This window comes from Sycon ciliatum, unplaced genomic scaffold, assembly GCF_964019385.1.
Source record: "Sycon ciliatum unplaced genomic scaffold, ocSycCili1.1 SCAFFOLD_162, whole genome shotgun sequence".
Classification (NCBI taxonomy): Eukaryota; Metazoa; Porifera; class Calcarea; order Leucosolenida; family Sycettidae; genus Sycon; species Sycon ciliatum.
Genome location: NW_027044871.1, coordinates 379,302 through 396,575, shown reverse-complemented (window position 1 = coordinate 396,575; position 17,274 = coordinate 379,302). Strand labels below are relative to the sequence as shown.

Genomic DNA, 17,274 nt, shown 5'->3' with positions numbered 1-17,274 from the left:
GAATTACTAGCTCTCATTAGGCGACGTAAAACCGTCTACAGAAAGTACCGCTCGTCTGACGGCAGTAGTACGGTTCTACAGAAGGAGTTCAAAGTTCTGCGCAGCAAATGCAATAGCCTTTATCGCCAACTCCGAAATGCCCACTTCCACTCCATCTGTGACGATTACCAGCGAGATCCTAGGCGTCTTTGGAGCACCATCAACTCAGTCACCCGGCGCACAAACCCAAGAACTGAGCCTCTCGTCCAGGCAGATACCTTGAACAGGTATTTCCATAGTATTGTGTCAGATCCGAACCCGGCTTATGTTGTTCCAAGTGGTACCTCAAGACCGTGTGACTTGCACGAGTTTCGCCCTATTTCTGAGGATGAGGTACTTCGGCACCTTCAGAAACTCGACGGTACGAAAGCGCCTGGGCCAGATGGTCTCCTCCCGAGCATCCTGAAGGCCGTTGCACCAGTTATCGCCTTCTCCCTCACCCTAATATTTAATACCTCTTTGTGCACTGCTGTGTTCCCGACACAATTCAAGTTGGCTAATGTCACGCCGATATTGAAATCCCGTATGGGCGATCCTACTTCTCCTTTGAACTATCGTCCTGTGTCACTCACGTCGATTCTGGATAAGACTCTGGAACGCCTGGTTCTAAATCAGGTATGTGACAGTTTGACCATCGAAAATCACCTCCACGATCACCAATTTGGGTTCCGACCAGCTCGTTCCACGACACAACTGCTCACACTTGCTGTAAATGATTGGAAACTGGCCCAGGATCGCGGAGAGACTACCAGTGTAGCCTTTGTCGACCTCAGCAAGGCGTTTGATCGCGTCCAGCATCAACAGTTACTCGTTGCGCTCCATGGCATGGGTGTTCATGCAAGCGCCCTGCGTTGGTTTGCGTCGTACCTCGCCGGGAGATCTCAGCGTGTCGTCACGCAAGCCAGCCAGTCTTCAAGTCTTGCAGTGTCTCGAGGAGTTCCTCAGGGAAGTATTTTAGGCCCTACCCTCTTTAATGTCTACCTGAGGGACCTTCCCCGGCTTGCGGAGACAGCGGGTTCAAAATTACTGATGTTCGCAGATGACAAGACAGTCTACTCTAGTGATCCGTCGAAGGCGCGTTCCGAAGCCAAGTTGTCATCGGCACTGGAGATACTAAATAACCACATTGGCTCCATTGGTATGCAGATAAATACCGACAAAACCGTTGTCATGCAAATCCATCCCAAACGTGCCACAGGGAGTCAGCAACAACAACAAAGGCAACAACTGCAAATCACCTTGTCAAATGTTACGCTAGGGGAAGTGGAAAGCACCAGATGCTTAGGAGTCGTTGTTGACAATAAGCTGTCCTTTGACCAACACATTAACAATGTCGTCCGGAAAGCCTCACGGAAGATCGGTGTACTGCGTCGATCTTTCCGCCAGATGAACCTGTTTGCCCGCCGTACTTTCGTTGTCGGTGTTATTCAGCCTGATCTAGAATATGCTCTCCCTGTATACCTTTCGTTTATATCCGCTAAAAATAGAAACAAGCTAGCCTCACTCCACCGGCGCGCTGTACGAGTTGCTTGTGGCGCATCACCCCAAGCTAATATCAAGCCACTTCTTCACCACCTCAATGTTTCCTCTTTCAAATATCGATCAGTATTTTTGTTCCTTGTATTCATTTTCCACTGTTACTGTATTAAGCCGGCTGCTTGCTTGCAGTCCCTCTTTCCCATCTGTACGTCTACCCGAACTACTCGCGGCTCTACAACTCATAACATGAGTATCAATCGCTATAGATCTATGTCTGGCTTTCTGTCCTTTTCAAGTAAATCGGCTCTTGTTTGGAATTATTTACCAGACGACCTGAAGTCCTGCACTACTATCGCAGATTTCCGCGTCAAATTGGTTATTTGGCTAAAAGACAGCTTAACTCTTAATCATTGTTGTGATTTGCTTTCAAGCAATGTGCATAATCAGTAACTTGATGTTGCTGTTTTTTTGTTTTTTTTTGTTTTTTGGTTTCCCGTTCTCGGGGCCTTCTATTCGGTACTCTTTGTAGTTGTACTTCTGTACTGTTGAGCTATCCGAATTCAAATAAACATTAAAAAAAAAAGACTGGAACCTCCAGATGCGGACATTACAGCCAGAACAAAATGATGTCTGCTCTACGGTCCTCACGTGCTCGCCACGATAAAGCTCTTCTCATTCTCATGATTTCGATAGACAGTGGGAAGAGGTGCAGCAAGGTTTGACAATGGTTTGACAACGCATGTGGGTTAAATACCCGTACATCGTAATGCCTCACTGACCCACAATCCACCGACACCGATATCTAGGCAAGCGTGGTCATCAGTTGTTGGCGACCGACGCGGAAACCGCTCTCTGGCCAGTGGATGGAGGGACGGCTGAACGGACATAATATGTGCAGGGAACGACATGAAATCGTTGGAGTGCCATTTGTTTGGATGAATGCAAGAATCTCTCATCATTGCACCAGCGAGTTTCAGTGTCATTGCAATTGTGATAACCGTTCAATGATGATGTCAGTGCATGTAGCAAGTGTGATAACTGTTCAATGATGATGTCAGTGCAAGTGTGATAACTGCTCAATGATGATGTCAGTGCAAGTGTGATAACTGTTCAATGATGATGTCAGTGCAAGTGTGATAGCAGCTCAAAGATAGGGAAGGCCTCTTTTACGGGCAAAGCAAAGCACAATCATCACCATGTATCAGTATAGTGAGTAGTTAAACCCAACACGAATGAAAAATGTGAAATGGAATAAAAACAATATTTGTAAAAAAATTAATAAACAAAAATTCAATATCGAAAACGAATAAAATAAAATAAAAATATGTAAAAAATAAAAATAAAGAGAACAAATTCTGCAGTCATCGCCACACTACAACGAAGTCATGAAAGTTTACCAGAATTAATTTTCTTGTCACATTCATCAGTGGAAAGTCGTGACTGAAGAGTTACCATGCTGAACAATGATAAAATATACATTCAATGATGTGTTACGAGAACAAAATACAGTGCCAAAATAGAATGAGGGAAGGTGAGACAATAGAAGTGAAGTGAGAGCTAAGTGCAACGGTGGGTGAAAAACTAATAATTATAACGCTAAAACTGTGTAGTGAGACAAACAATCATGCTGTGCACCTACGAAAACAATTTTAACGCAACTACATGTTTCTTCTGCTTACAAAGATCAGGCTTATGCAAACGAATACAAACAGCCTCAAGTACTTTCCACTGACTAGCATACCGTGCACGACAAAGAACAGAAAAACTAAAATCATCATACACCTGCAGACACTTAGGGTGAGACAACAAGTGAAGAAAAACGGCAGACTTCTTACGATCACAATCACCATCTGATTCCTCGTCTCCAACAACCGCAACCTCGTCCTCCATCTCATCTCCCAACTCGTCCTCAGTGTCGTCCTCCGTGTCATTCTCCTCATCAACACCGATCGGTCCCAGGCTCGCTTCATGTTGTTTAACCTCTGTTCGTTGACTCCTCCTTTGATCTTAATGGCAAATTGTTACCATTGTTGTTGTTATTGTTGTTGTCGTGTCATTCAGTCATGCATAGAGACGATCTGTTGGCTCCTCTCTTGGTCTCCACCCTACGAGAACAGCCAACTTATCTGGACCCATCCCATAAGCTATTTCTCGGCGCTCTCTCGTGCTAATCTTTGAAAGCTTTCATACATCATTGGTAGGGCTTGGTGTGATGTAAAAGAAAGCCACTTCCTTTCCTACATTGTCGGAATCGGTCTATGCACAAGCGTAACATGTACTTCAGTCGTGGCCAAAGAAATCACACCCGCAAGTCAAACGTAGCGCCACGTTTGCACTCCAATGGCATCATGCACACTCCTAAAACGGATTTCGAGGCCGAGGGCCGCAGCGGCCGCATGAGACTTGGCATTGCTTTCGTCACGTGGGTTGGCCAATTGGATTTCTTTGGCCACGACTGCTCAGTCCTCATGTACTAGTGTATAATAATGGAATGACGGCAAGTAGTTATTTCTGTGATAAACTGTACTCTGTAGTGTGTAAAACGCCTGGTGCAGTGCAACACCTAAGTACACATGTACTACAATCATCATATAGTTAGTATGGCCTTAAGGATAAGTCCTTGTAACCTGAGATTAGTTACCAGGACAACAGGCACTTCGTACATAACTACTCTCTCACACATGCAGTCATCTTTAAACAATTAAGCTCTATTTCTGATTCCTGTTATCATGAAATACATAGTCAGCCATCTCTCTGTTCCCACGTCGTTTCTCCACTGACCAATTTTGTCATTATCAAATGTCAGCCTTCAGCATATCTCTGCTGTATTGGAGAGCGATGGAAAAAAGGATTTACATATGGATTAGCTGAACTATAGTCACCATCAGTACACACACAGGTGAAAACAGCTCAGTAACATGCTTCACCGCACTCATACATTGCATCCAGCACAACACATTGAGCAGCAGACAGCACACAGGCACACTGTGAAGGTCGGGTCTCCGTATGGATAACAAAAACAAGACTTCCGAATAATGATGATGAAAATAGCGAGAGTGCACTGCACCGTACAACAACTTGTGTACCGTAATGACGTAATGACGTAATGACGTAATGATCCGGCAAGGCAATTGCAGCAGTGGTACATTGTGTAGACCATGGTAAAGTGTAAACGCATCATGTTAAGTGCAATGATAAGGAAAACAAGTGCAAGATCAGTGCAGACACACAGACACACACACACACACACATTCTGTGCTGTAATTAGAAAAGAAGGCATGCAAAGTAAATTGCTGTTCCGACAAAGTGTGTTCCTTACAGCCACAGAAAACAAAGTAAGAAAACAGCAGAGCATGAAAATACATTGCCGACTCCAACCATGTAGAATAGCAAGCGAAAGGCAACGGCAGCGAAAACAGCTGGCAACACAACAGCAACGAAAACAGCTGGCATTGAAAAAGCAACAAAAACAGCTGGCAGTGAAAAAGCAACGAAAACAGCAAGGAAAACAGTGATGAGCGGCACAAAGACCACACTGTGATCTCACATCATGGGTAAAAGTAATGAAGTGCATGATCAGTCCACACACCCACCCACACACGTATTCTGTGCTGTAGTGATAAGAAATGATACAAGCGAAACAGCAGTGTACACAAACACATGTTGTGTAACTGCCACAGAAAACGAATGAAGACATCACTGCACACACACACACGCAATCATATTAAAGGTCGGTAGTGATGTAGGCCGGCAATGGAATAACAATGACAAAAAGCTCACTGGGGTCTGGAATGATGGGTAAAAAAGAGGGAAGCCGTGGGTAACACAAACAAATTCTGTGTTGTAATGATGAGAAGAATAACAAGCGAAACTGCAGTGGAGTAGTTCACAAACATAATAATTGCGTCATGTAAAAATAAAAGTAAAAAACAAGTGACATCGCAATGCACACACGTACACATACATTTCCATGAGGCAATGATGGAGACTAGCAAGTGAAGCTGCAGTGAAATCCACAAAGCATGTTGTGATCAGAAATGATGGATAAAAACGAGTCGAACTGTTCAACATGCAAACAACCATGACAGTGTGTTCTGTTCCGTTGTAGAAAGCAAGCCGAACGGGAACGTAAGGGCAAAAACACACATGGACATCATTGATGACGAAGAATAGCAAGTGAAATGGCATAAGCTCCTTTTTGAAAATGTTTTCGATGAGTGATGTGTCGCTTTGTTTTGCTCTAATTGGTGCTTTTCTCCAATGTCATGCAGTCGTATTTATTCAGCTTTTATTTCTTGTGTACTTGCATACTGGTATTAGTTTAGTCCCACAATCTGCGATAAAATGATCAGCTGTAGCACCTACTCCACTTTTATGTTTATGTATCTATGTCATTCGGATCTTCCCAAGTTGTACAATGTACTGTTGAGATACCGAATTCAAATAAATCAATACCATACCATACCATACCATAACACACAAGCACTTTGTGCTACAAAAATAGCTAGGCAAATTTTGCAGGCGGCAAGAAGTGTACATGCACAAACAAACACACACACTCGCGCACACACACACACACACACACACACACACACACACATATACAAACACACAAACAAACACTCACACACATACATACATTCATAAAACAACTTAAAAAAGACGAGTGAAGGCCATAGTGAACACAAACACAAATCCATAGTGCTCTTCAATACTGAGGCAAACAAGTGAAGGATTTGTATGCATACATGCATGGCATATGCAAGTGAAGTAGTAAACAACAAATTGCCACAATGGCCAATTTCTAGCCAGCATTACTACGGATTGATAATGGAAGACATCAGACACTGTTCCGACTCTGGCGTCAGTGACCATGAAACGATAACCTGGTTAGAGAGTGTAGACACCTGTAACCTGTATGTGACAAACAAACACATATATGTACACACCATTTATATACACGTGTACACAAATACATGTACACACACACGCACACACGCACACACACACACGCACACACGTGCACACACACACACCATGTACCATGAATACGCCCGTCGCAAAAGAAGCACAAAATATGCAAATGCACTGGACGTGCACCCACAGATTTTCTCTAAAAGCAACGATGGGGAACAAAATCTGAATGAGACAGATCAAGACTTGCGCCAGATAACTCTCTAATCCACACAACTGGCGAAGCCAGGTGAATCGACCACCAATGCACACCTGGTCTACACCACATGGAGGACATCTGCATAAAACGGCAAAGGCAGTTACCTATGCACATCCTACACTTGCTGGGGTAACTAGTGTAGACAGCATGCTGCTTTGATAGAAGCAGACACTTAGATTCACTGGTACCTTGAAGTGAAAATGGAGTTACTTTACCAACCAGCCTCGGCTACTGAGTACTACCAACCCAGAGCCAACAGACATACCAACAACCTCAGTCATGAAAGATATTATAGTAAGGACACACTGGCTTGTGGAGCCGAAACTAGTCCAACTTCCAAATGCTTACACACACACACATACACACACACACACACGCACACACATACACACACTCACCACACACGCACGCACACACACACTCACTCACTCACGCACACATGGGCACACATGCACTAAACACACTTCAGTGCATACTTGGTCCATCTAGTAAAAATTGGCGCATATCTTCACACTTGATAATAAGTTGATTTTTCGGTGTTCTGCCTGTGTTACACGGCATGGAAGCACCGATTCACCGTTCTAACACAACCATTGTGCATTGCTTCCGACGACATGGCAGCACAAATCATCACAGAAGTTGCGATCGGTTCGTTTGAGTCTTTTCACTGGAGCTGGCGCCAACGAACACTTCCGTCAGCGCAAGAAAACGCTGCAACCTCTGTTCCAGTCCATAAAATAAGTCGGGATGTTCGCATTTCAGAGCGAAGGAGAATACACTTTCTGCTTACTTCCAGCTGTCTGGTGGCGAGAATGGTTGACCGCAGGGAGTGATAGAAAAGCTGGAAAAGTGCTTCGCGAGCTTGAATTTCAATGCTCGCACATTACAGCGCCCAGTGAAGAGTTATCACCAGCAAATCGCTGACGAAGAAACTACAGCTCATGTAGACATCTCCAGAACATGATACCAATCTGGCAGACACACTTTGAGGCTCACAGAGGACCGGGCAAAGGAGCTAATCAAGATATACACCAAGTCCTGAGGGAAACACTCGTGCAAAGGACTTTCAGGAAACCAGCCGAAAAGACTGGTGCAATGCGCTATGACTTAGGAAGTGAGGTGCAGTAGATCTACACATAGGTGTTACATCAATCAAGAGGAAGCTATCACTGCGGCCAAACAATTTTCAAGCAGTTGTCATGGCAACCGGCAGTGGTGATGTAATCATATAGGAGTGTGCTGATCACTGACCTGATTAGACTCGATCACTCTCCGTCAGCAAACTGTTCATCTGCTCAAGCCGTGTTGTGTACTGTTGTCCATAACCCTTGACGATGTTGCACAGCTTGATGTAGCCATCACGTTCCTGTGCCATGATGATATCCAGCAGCTCACAGTTGTGGGCTTCCTTACCACGGTACTGCTCAGTGATCATAAGCTTGTTGATCGGAGAAAGATCCGTAAAGAAGCCGTGCTTCTGCGCTTTGCCACGTAGGCCAGCAGCACCTAGTGATTGCAGCCAGATGTGGATATCAGCAATGAAGATGGCGTGCTTGAATGGGTTCTTCAAGAACGTCTCTGAAAAGCAGAAAAGAAAGTGATCATATATTGCTGAGGCCAATGTACAATCTGATCCGGTACTGTTTCTGCCAAAGCAGCAAAGGCAGTATAAATGTTCTGCAGACAAAGTGCCTGTTACGTCAAATGATCAAATACCCTTAGAAACTATTCCAGCCCGTCAATTTTATTAAATAAACAACGAGGAGATAAAAGCTTTCCCTGATAAGTCTTTCATGAAAATTGATTAGGAAATTTTGCTTTTAGATTCATCATATTCTTCTCTTTTTGTTTCGTATCCTCTGCCTCACTCATACTATTCTTGACTTGTTTTATCGGTTGAACGCGTCCTTATCGACATCAAGCTTTTAAGTTGTGCATTTGCCTCATAATGCATGCTGCCAGAACACTCTGGTTGACTTTGCTATGAATGAAGGCACAGTTTTCACATCTGACAATAACGAGATTGTTTCAATACTTCTACACCAAGGTACCTGACAATAACGAGATTGCTTCAATACTTCTACACCTTGGTAGATCTACCTGCCGTGGAATTTGCCTTCACGGTGCTTGCAGTACTTTTCTCACGGTGCGTGCAGTACTTTTCTTCTCTCCAGCACATTTCAGGACAGGATGATACAGATTTTGCTCTAGCTCGTTTTTGCTCTCGCTTTCATTTTTAAAACTCACACTTGTGAATTTCACTGCTGTTGTTCTTAGTGTTGTCGTGCTACGACTTGCTACGTCATAATTCTCACAGTCACCCACGTGGCTTTTGTGCTGCCCACGCTGCACTTTTCCGCAATGTTTTTGGAAGCACTGGCTTTAGCGTACGTTAGCATATTGGCGTACCGTATGCCACGAACCTCACTTTTGCATACGGTTGCCGCCAGCCAGCTTGCCTTTCTCTTCCTGACAATCTCTCTCTGCTTGCTTGGCCCTTGCCGAAGCACCTTTTTATGGCTCCTTGCCCTTGTACTTATTTCTTGTTCTTATGTAGTCTGCCGAATCTTTCTAACTGTAACGTGTAAAGTAATCATTGCCGCTAACTGTCGAAGTGTCCGTTGCGACCAGGAAGTGGCCCGATTCGCGCGCCCCCTTAGCAGGCGCAGACCTAAATTTGCTAAATTGGTGACCCCGATATTTCTGTAGGCAAGGCTACATTGTTCACCATGACCACGCCGGCCAGCAACGGGAAGGGCCGTGGAAAACCTTTCCCGGACGCACCCTCAGTTACCAGGGAGGAACTCATGGAGCTCAGGCAACAGCAGCAGGCTCTGCTGGACCAGCTCAACAAGGCACAGGCCACAGCCAGTACCAGTGGTAGTGTTATTGGTAGTAGCCCTGAGTTGGACCGGCCCCCAGCTGTGGCAGCCGTCAGTATCAAGCTGCCCGATTTTTACCCTTCGGATCCCGCTCTGTGGTTTGCCCGGGCTGAGTGTCTCTTCAGTCATCGTGGCATCACTGCCCAGCGGACCAAGTTCGATTATGTAGCTGCGGCACTGTCGGAGCAGTTCTCCATGGAGGTCCGAGAGCTGCTCACCAGTCCCCCGCAGACTGAGCCATACACGACGCTGAAAAGCCAGCTCATCGCCCGCACTCAGATGTCTGAGCAGAAGCGACTCCGGCGTCTGCTCACGGAAGAGGAGCTTGGAGACCGCACCCCATCCCACCTGTTGCGCCGCATGCAGCAGCTTATTGGCTCCAGCCAATTGGATGAGTCGATTTTACGGGAGCTGTTTTTGCAGCGACTTCCGAGCAATGCCCAGCTGGTCCTTGCGTCGACCCCAAAGGCTACAAGCCTTTCCGAACTAGCTGCCATTGCTGACCGGGTTATGGAGACAACCCAGGCCTCAGTCTCCGCCATCCAACGCCCATCACAGGACGACGCTCGGATGTCCGCCCTGGAGCAACAGATTGCTGCCCTGACCGAGGCCGTCAGCTCTCTGCATAAACGGTTGGACGGATCCCGGGGTCGCAGCCCTGGCCGTGGATCTGGTCCACCGCGCTCACGGAACAACTCGCCTGGTCGGCCCGGCCTGTGTTTCTTTCATAGCAAGTTTGGCGACCAAGCTAAGAACTGCCGACCACCCTGCTCCCGGTCGTCAAACTAGCTGGCCAGCCCCTGTTGGCGACCAGCACCGCTGGCCTGCAGACCACATGTCGCCTATTCTATGTCCGAGACCGTGTCACGGGATTGCGTCTCCTAGTCGACACTGGCGCCGCCGTCAGTGTCTTGCCAACCACGTTCCGTAAAGGCAAGCAGACCGCCGTCATTGACACGTTGCGTGCAGCCAACGGAACTAGCATTCCCACATATGGCTGTCGATCGCTCACCCTTGACCTCGGTCTTCGTCGGTCATTCCCATGGCTCTTTGTGATCGCCGATGTTTCTAGTCCAATTCTCGGAGCTGATTTCCTCCACAAGTTTGGTCTCACTGTAGACATCCGCAACCGTGCCCTGCATGACACCGTGACCGATCTCTCCGTGCACGCCGTCCTAGCTCACGGCCAGGATACTTCGTCTCTAGCACCGCCGCTCACCGAGCAACCGGAGGTGAATTTACTCCTGCAGGAATTCCCTGGACTGACCAATTCTGCAGCTCAGCCCCAAACCATCAAGCATGACACCGTTCACTTCATCGAAACGGTGGGTGCACCCGCCCATGCCCATGCACGCCGTCTGCCACCCGATCGCCTGGCCGCCGCTAAGGCTGAGTTTCAGCACATGGCTGATCTAGGCATCATCCGGCCATCCTCCAGCCCGTGGTCTTCGCCCCTGCATATGGTGCCTAAGTCAGACGGCGATTGGCGTCCCTGCGGTGATTACCGTGCGCTAAATGCCAAGACGGTCCCAGATCGGTATCCTGTCCCCCACTTGCAGGATTTTGCTAGTTCGCTCCACGGCACTAAAATTTTCTCCAAGGTTGACCTCCGGCGGGCATATCATCAGATTCCCGTCCACCCTGACGACATACCGAAGACAGCCGTCGTTACGCCATTCGGCCTCTACGAGTTCGTCCGCATGCCGTTTGGCCTGCGCAATGCAGGCCAGACATTCCAAAGGTTCATAGATCAAGTACTGCAGGGCCTCCCCTTCTGCTTCGTCTATATGGACGACTTGCTAATCGCTAGCACCTCTCGAGAAGAGCACCTGGAGCACATCCGTACTGTGTTTCAACGTCTCGAGGACCATGGCCTCATCATCAGCTTGCACAAGTGTGAGTTCCTGGCACCGGCCGTCGACTTCCTCGGCCACCGAGTCGACGCTGCAGGCCTCCACACCCTGCCCGAGAAAGTGCAAGCCATCATTGAGTATGCTGAGCCTGCAACTCTCCGTGCACTCCGTCGTTTCCTGGGGCTAGTGAACTTTTATCGCCGGTTCATCCCCAGGTGTGCGAAAATAGTGCAACCGCTCACTGATCTTCTCGCTGGCCCCAAGACGCCGAAGAACAAAGCTATCGTCCTCAGTGACACAGCTCGAGCTGCCTTCACTGCCGTCAAGGAAGCCATTAGCGCTGCTACGCTTCTCACGCATCCCCAACCTGACGCTCCGATCGCCCTCATGGTCGATGCGTCCGATTTTGCTGTTGGTGCTGCCCTGAACCAACTGGTCGACTCGACTTGGCAGCCCATTGCATTCTTCTCGAAGCGGTTACAGCCGGCCGAAACACGCTACAGCACATTCAGCCGAGAACTCCTGGCAATCTACCTGTCCATCCGCCATTTCCGTCACTATCTCGAGGGTCGAGAGTTTACAGTGTATACGGACCACAAGCCCCTGACATTTGCTCTCCGCACCGCGTCCGACCGTCTGTCCCCACGCGAGCAGCGTCAACTTGCATATGTGGCAGAGTTCACCACTGACCTGCAGCACATCCAGGGCGTGGACAATGTGGTTGCGGATGCGCTCTCCCGACCGTCTGTCAATGCCATCCAGCAACCCATTGATTTCACCAAGTTTGCGGCTGCCCAGACCAACTGCCCAGAGCTCGAGGCACTCCGTACTCGTCCAGACACCAGTCTCGATTTCAAGTCTATCTCGCTGCCGTTCTCTCCTGTCCCGCTCTTGTGCGATGTATCCACCGGTACACCACGGCCGTATGTCCCAGAAGCATTCCGTAGACCTGTTTTCGATTCGCTCCACAGCATTAGCCACCCTGGCATCAAAGCAACTCAGCGTCTGATCACAGCTCGGTATGTTTGGCCTGCCATTTCTAAGAATGTGCGCGCTTGGACTCGCTGTTGCCATGAATGTCAGCGGTCCAAAGTACACCGGCATACCTCGGCACCACTGTCGAAATTCATGCCGCCTGACGCCCGGTTCGATCACATCCATATCGACCTCATCGGACCTCTGCAGCCATCCCAAGGTTTCACGTATCTGCTAACGTGTGTGGATCGTTTCACCCGTTGGCCCGAAGCAATACCACTACGCGACTGTACAGCCGAGGCAACCGCACACGGCCTGCTACAATGGGTGTCCCGTTTTGGCACTCCATCAGTGATCACCACCGACCGTGGCAGACAATTCGAGTCAAGCTTATTCGCTGCATTGTTGAAGCTACTCGGATCCTCCCGCCTACGCACCACTGCGTATCACCCCCAGAGTAACGGCTTGGTCGAGCGATTCCACCGCCACATGAAGTCCTCTCTAATGGCACAGGCATCCGGCAGCTGGTCACACAATTTGCCCCTGGTCATGCTCGGCATCCGTGCAGCGTACAGAGCCGATTTAGACTGCAGTGTAGCCGAGCTCACCTACGGCACAACACTGCGTCTTCCTGGTGAATTCTACGAGCCCAGCTTTTCAACCTCACCCAGCCCGTCTCACTATGTCCAAGCCCTCCGCACATCTCTGCAGGCATTACGACCCACCACTCCCAGATCCAGCAACCGTTCCGTGTGGGTGTCCGGCGACCTAGCCACAGCGACGCATGTGTATGTCCGCACGGATGCTGTGCGTAAACCCCTCCAGCCGCCCTATCAAGGCCCGTTCAAGGTTATCTCTCGACACAACAAGTACTTCACCATACTGCTCAATGGCAAGGAGGATAGTGTCTCCATTGACCGGCTCAAGCCTGCGTATCTCTCCGACACTGCCGCGAGTGCGCCACCTGTCTCGGCCATCCTGCCAGCGACCACCCCATCTGGGTCAGTATCAATTCAGCATCGTATTGTCCGTTGGCATGAGTGAATTCATTGGAATGACTGAATTTCTTGTGTGTGATCGTCATCAGTGCATACACCCTGTATCCATTTGCAATGACTTGTAAATATTCTTGTACATATCCACTTTATATATTTCTCGTTTTCTTGCCGCTTGCTATACCGCATCCGCCATAGCAACACTAATCTTGTACATTTACTTAGCCTTATTCAATCTGTTTTCTACATTTCGTGCACTATCCTTCGTCAGTCCACTGGCGGGGGAGTGATGTCGTGCTACGACTTGCTACGTCATAATTCTCACAGTCACCCACGTGGCTTTTGTGCTGCCCACGCTGCACTTTTCCGCAATGTTTTTGGAAGCACTGGCTTTAGCGTACGTTAGCATATTGGCGTACCGTATGCCACGAACCTCACTTTTGCATACGGTTGCCGCCAGCCAGCTTGCCTTTCTCTTCCTGACAATCTCTCTCTGCTTGCTTGGCCCTTGCCGAAGCACCTTTTTATGGCTCCTTGCCCCTGTACTTATTTCTTGTTCTTATGTAGTCTGCCGAATCTTTCTAACTGTAACGTGTAAAGTAATCATTGCCGCTAACTGTCGAAGTGTCCGTTGCGACCAGGAAGTGGCCCGATTCGCGCGCCCCCTTAGCAGGCGCAGACCTAAATTTGCTAAAGTGTTATTTCTCTAACTTAGATTTTCTATGATAGCTCCATTTTGTTTCAGTGTCCTTTAGTACAACAACGATTCGTGATGAGTGGTGCACGAAGACTTGTTCGAATCCTTGTTTTCTCTACACAATTTCTGCATATTTTCATCGCTTTATTGTACATTGTCTCCACCGTTTCACATTGTATGAATAAAGTGTACACAAAATGTTGATTCAGCTTGTCTTATTGATTGCGGTTATCAAATTTTTGTCTCCTTGCCGTTTGTTAAAGTATACTTATACCTCTCCATATTCACCCTATCATCCCTACAGCCCAACAAACGAGTCACGTTTGTCATACATGTACATGTACGCAGAACTAACGTAAGTCGTTGTTACTTCACTACACACTGGCATGTTCTTGCATGAATCGGAGAGTGATGTGTTCCTGACAGAGTCTTGTTCAACTTTTTGTTAGGATCGATCGTGTAGACATACAGCACCGAGTACTGCTCTCTTTACAGTAAGTATGGAAAAGTGGTGAATAAGTGGTGAATATCAAGCAATATCCACCACTTCTGTTGATAGTCAATTGCATGTGGGTGAATATGGGATGAAGTATAAGCCAGTGTATATAGAGCAAGAAGGTAGACAAGAAGGTATGTATTTTTGTGTGTTTTCGTGTATGTATATAGCATACAGACAGACTAAGACAACAATGGTAACAGCACACAAATTGAAGGGCAGTTGAGTGCAACTAGATGAGAACAGTATAAAGAGAGCAGTCTTATGTTAAAAGGAATAACGCACCTGTTTCTTCAGAGAGCTCCGCTTCATCCTCCTGATACAGGTTTGCAATGCGTTCGTCCGTTGACCACATGGCATGGCTGAAGATACACACGCACACCCACCCACACACACACACACACACACACACACACACACACACACACACACACACACACACACACACACACACACACACACACACACACACACAAACACACAAACACACACACACAAACACACACACACACACACATTCAAAATGAACAAACATGGAACATACTAACTATTTGATGACATACATCGATACTTGCACACACATGTAGATGACCATATTGCTGGCCGCACTCCTGAGCGCATTCCTGCTCACACTCTTGCCAACGCCCAAACTCCTGCCCTCACTCCTGTCCGCACACTTTGCCCACACTCCCCTGCCCACACTCCCCCCCCCCCCCGCCCACACTTCTATACCCACACTCCCCTGCCCACACTTCTCTACCCAATCTTCTCTACCCACACTCCCCTGCTCACACTCCCCTGCCCACACTTCTCTACCCACACTCCCATGCCCACACTCCCCTGCCCACACTTCTCTACCCACACTCCCATGCCCACACTCCCCTGCCCACACTTCTCTACCCACACTTCTCTACCCACCCTTCTCTACCCACACTTCTCTGCCCACACTCCCCTGCCCACACTTCTCTGCCGACACTCCCTGCCCACACTTCTCTGCCCACACTCCCCTGCCCACACTTCTCTGCCCACACTTCTCTACCCACCTTTCTCTACCATGGCTCCGGGTTCACGGAGGTGTGTTTACTCGCTGACATTATGCCATCCTTGGTTAGTGCACCCACACAGTTACTGGCCACAGCGTGAGCGGATCTAGCTTCCCCAGTTGACCCCCTTTCAGAAGAACAGTGTACACTCTGCCCACACTCCCCTGCCCACACTCCCATGCTCATACTCGCCTGCCCACACTCCCCTGCCCACACTCCCCTGCCCACACTTCCCTGCCCATACTTCTCTGCCCATACTTCTCTGCGCGCATTCCTGATCACACTCCTGCCCACACTCTCCTGCCCACCCTTCTCTGCCCACTTCCCTGCCCTCTTTTCTCTGCCCACACTTCTCTGCCCACACTCCCTGCCCACACTCCCCTGCCCACACGTCTCTGCGCGCATTCCTGATCACACGCCTACCCACACTCCTGCCCACCCTCCTGCCAGCCTTCATCAACATGCTCATACTCCTCCCCTCACTTCTCTGCTCGCATTCTTGATCACACTCCTGCCAGCCTTTCTGAACACGCTCATACTCCTCCCCTCACTTCTCTGCTCGCATTCTTGATCACACTCCTGCCAGCCTTTCTGAACATGCTCATACTCCTCCCCTCACTCCTCTGCTCTCATTCTTGATCACACTCCTGCCAGCCTTTCTGAACACACTCATACTACTCCCCTCACTTCTCTGCTCGCATTCTTGATCACACTCCTGCCCACACGCCTGCCAGCACTCCTTCCCACAAGCGCGCGAAGGACTAAAGGGACCGTCACTTAATTTTTGCCGACTACCCGCCAAAAAAATCTTTTCGTTTCACGTGTCAGACAAGTCCGCGTGCGCCTACGATCACGACTAGCGACTACGTAGTCGACTCGCTACCTTTCACGTCAAGCAATCTGTTCACGCCACATGGCTGGATATCGATACTAGTTCGTCCACCAACAATTGAAATTAATGTTTCTCACTTGAACACTCTGTAGAGCTGTCGCTGTCGTGACAAGGCCGTGTATACTCCAAATCTACATGTAGGATGAAGAGTAACAGTTAATACTGCTGATAATGCTGATAATGAAGTTTGCTCCACAATCGCTCAGAATGTTAATGTGTGTCCATGGAGTACTAAAACGCCCAACGTGGATGAAACGGACAACAGCAGCGGCTAGAGCGTTCTCCTTCCTCGGTGAACACTGCTACAAGACACTATGCTTGATGATTCACCAAACACCAAGTCACCATCGTTGGGGGCCAATTCAGAAGTTTTCCGGCACCAGCGAGTTGTTCGTCCAGCAACTAACTTTGAGTCTTTCTTCAACACTTCGTAGAGCAGCCGCGCAAGGCCTTTCCTTCACGTTAGGGTAGCGATCCTTCCTAGATGCTATCGCCATTCATTGTTACTTTTTACTACTGTACAATGACACTCCAGTAGTGTTTCTCCGAAAATAAAGTCAACTGCCATTACTGGGTAAAGAGTCAGTACTCTCACAACAGACTCAGTAGCAGCTCGGCCTAGCGCCTATCTGGACTTGTAAAAATTAACAATTATTTTGCAAGTCTTCAATCATGTATTGTTTGCTTGAACGCGCTATCGATATCCAGCCACGTGGCGTGAACAGATTGCTTGACGTGAAAGGTAGCGAG

The 17,274-nt window shown here is 48.3% G+C and overlaps 1 protein-coding gene across 3 annotated transcripts in view; it reads right to left on the bottom strand.

Annotated features, from left to right (window-relative positions):
- Positions 1 to 4,476: 4,476 nt before the first annotated feature.
- LOC135830684 (uncharacterized) overlaps positions 4,477 to 17,274 on the bottom strand; it is a 227,691-nt gene continuing 214,893 nt past the window's right edge. For 2 of the 3 annotated variants that reach the window (XM_065342909.1, XM_065342910.1), the window contains exons 28-30: positions 14,875 to 14,951; positions 7,943 to 8,269; positions 4,477 to 6,432 (exon numbers count right to left, since the gene is read on the bottom strand). In XM_065342909.1, coding sequence (XP_065198981.1) covers positions 7,947 to 8,269; positions 14,875 to 14,951 — 400 coding nt within the window. In that variant the 3' untranslated portion in view covers positions 4,477 to 6,432; positions 7,943 to 7,946. The remainder of the gene's footprint in view (positions 6,433 to 7,942; positions 8,270 to 14,874; positions 14,952 to 17,274) is intronic. The other variant, XR_010556090.1, reaches the window with a different exon arrangement.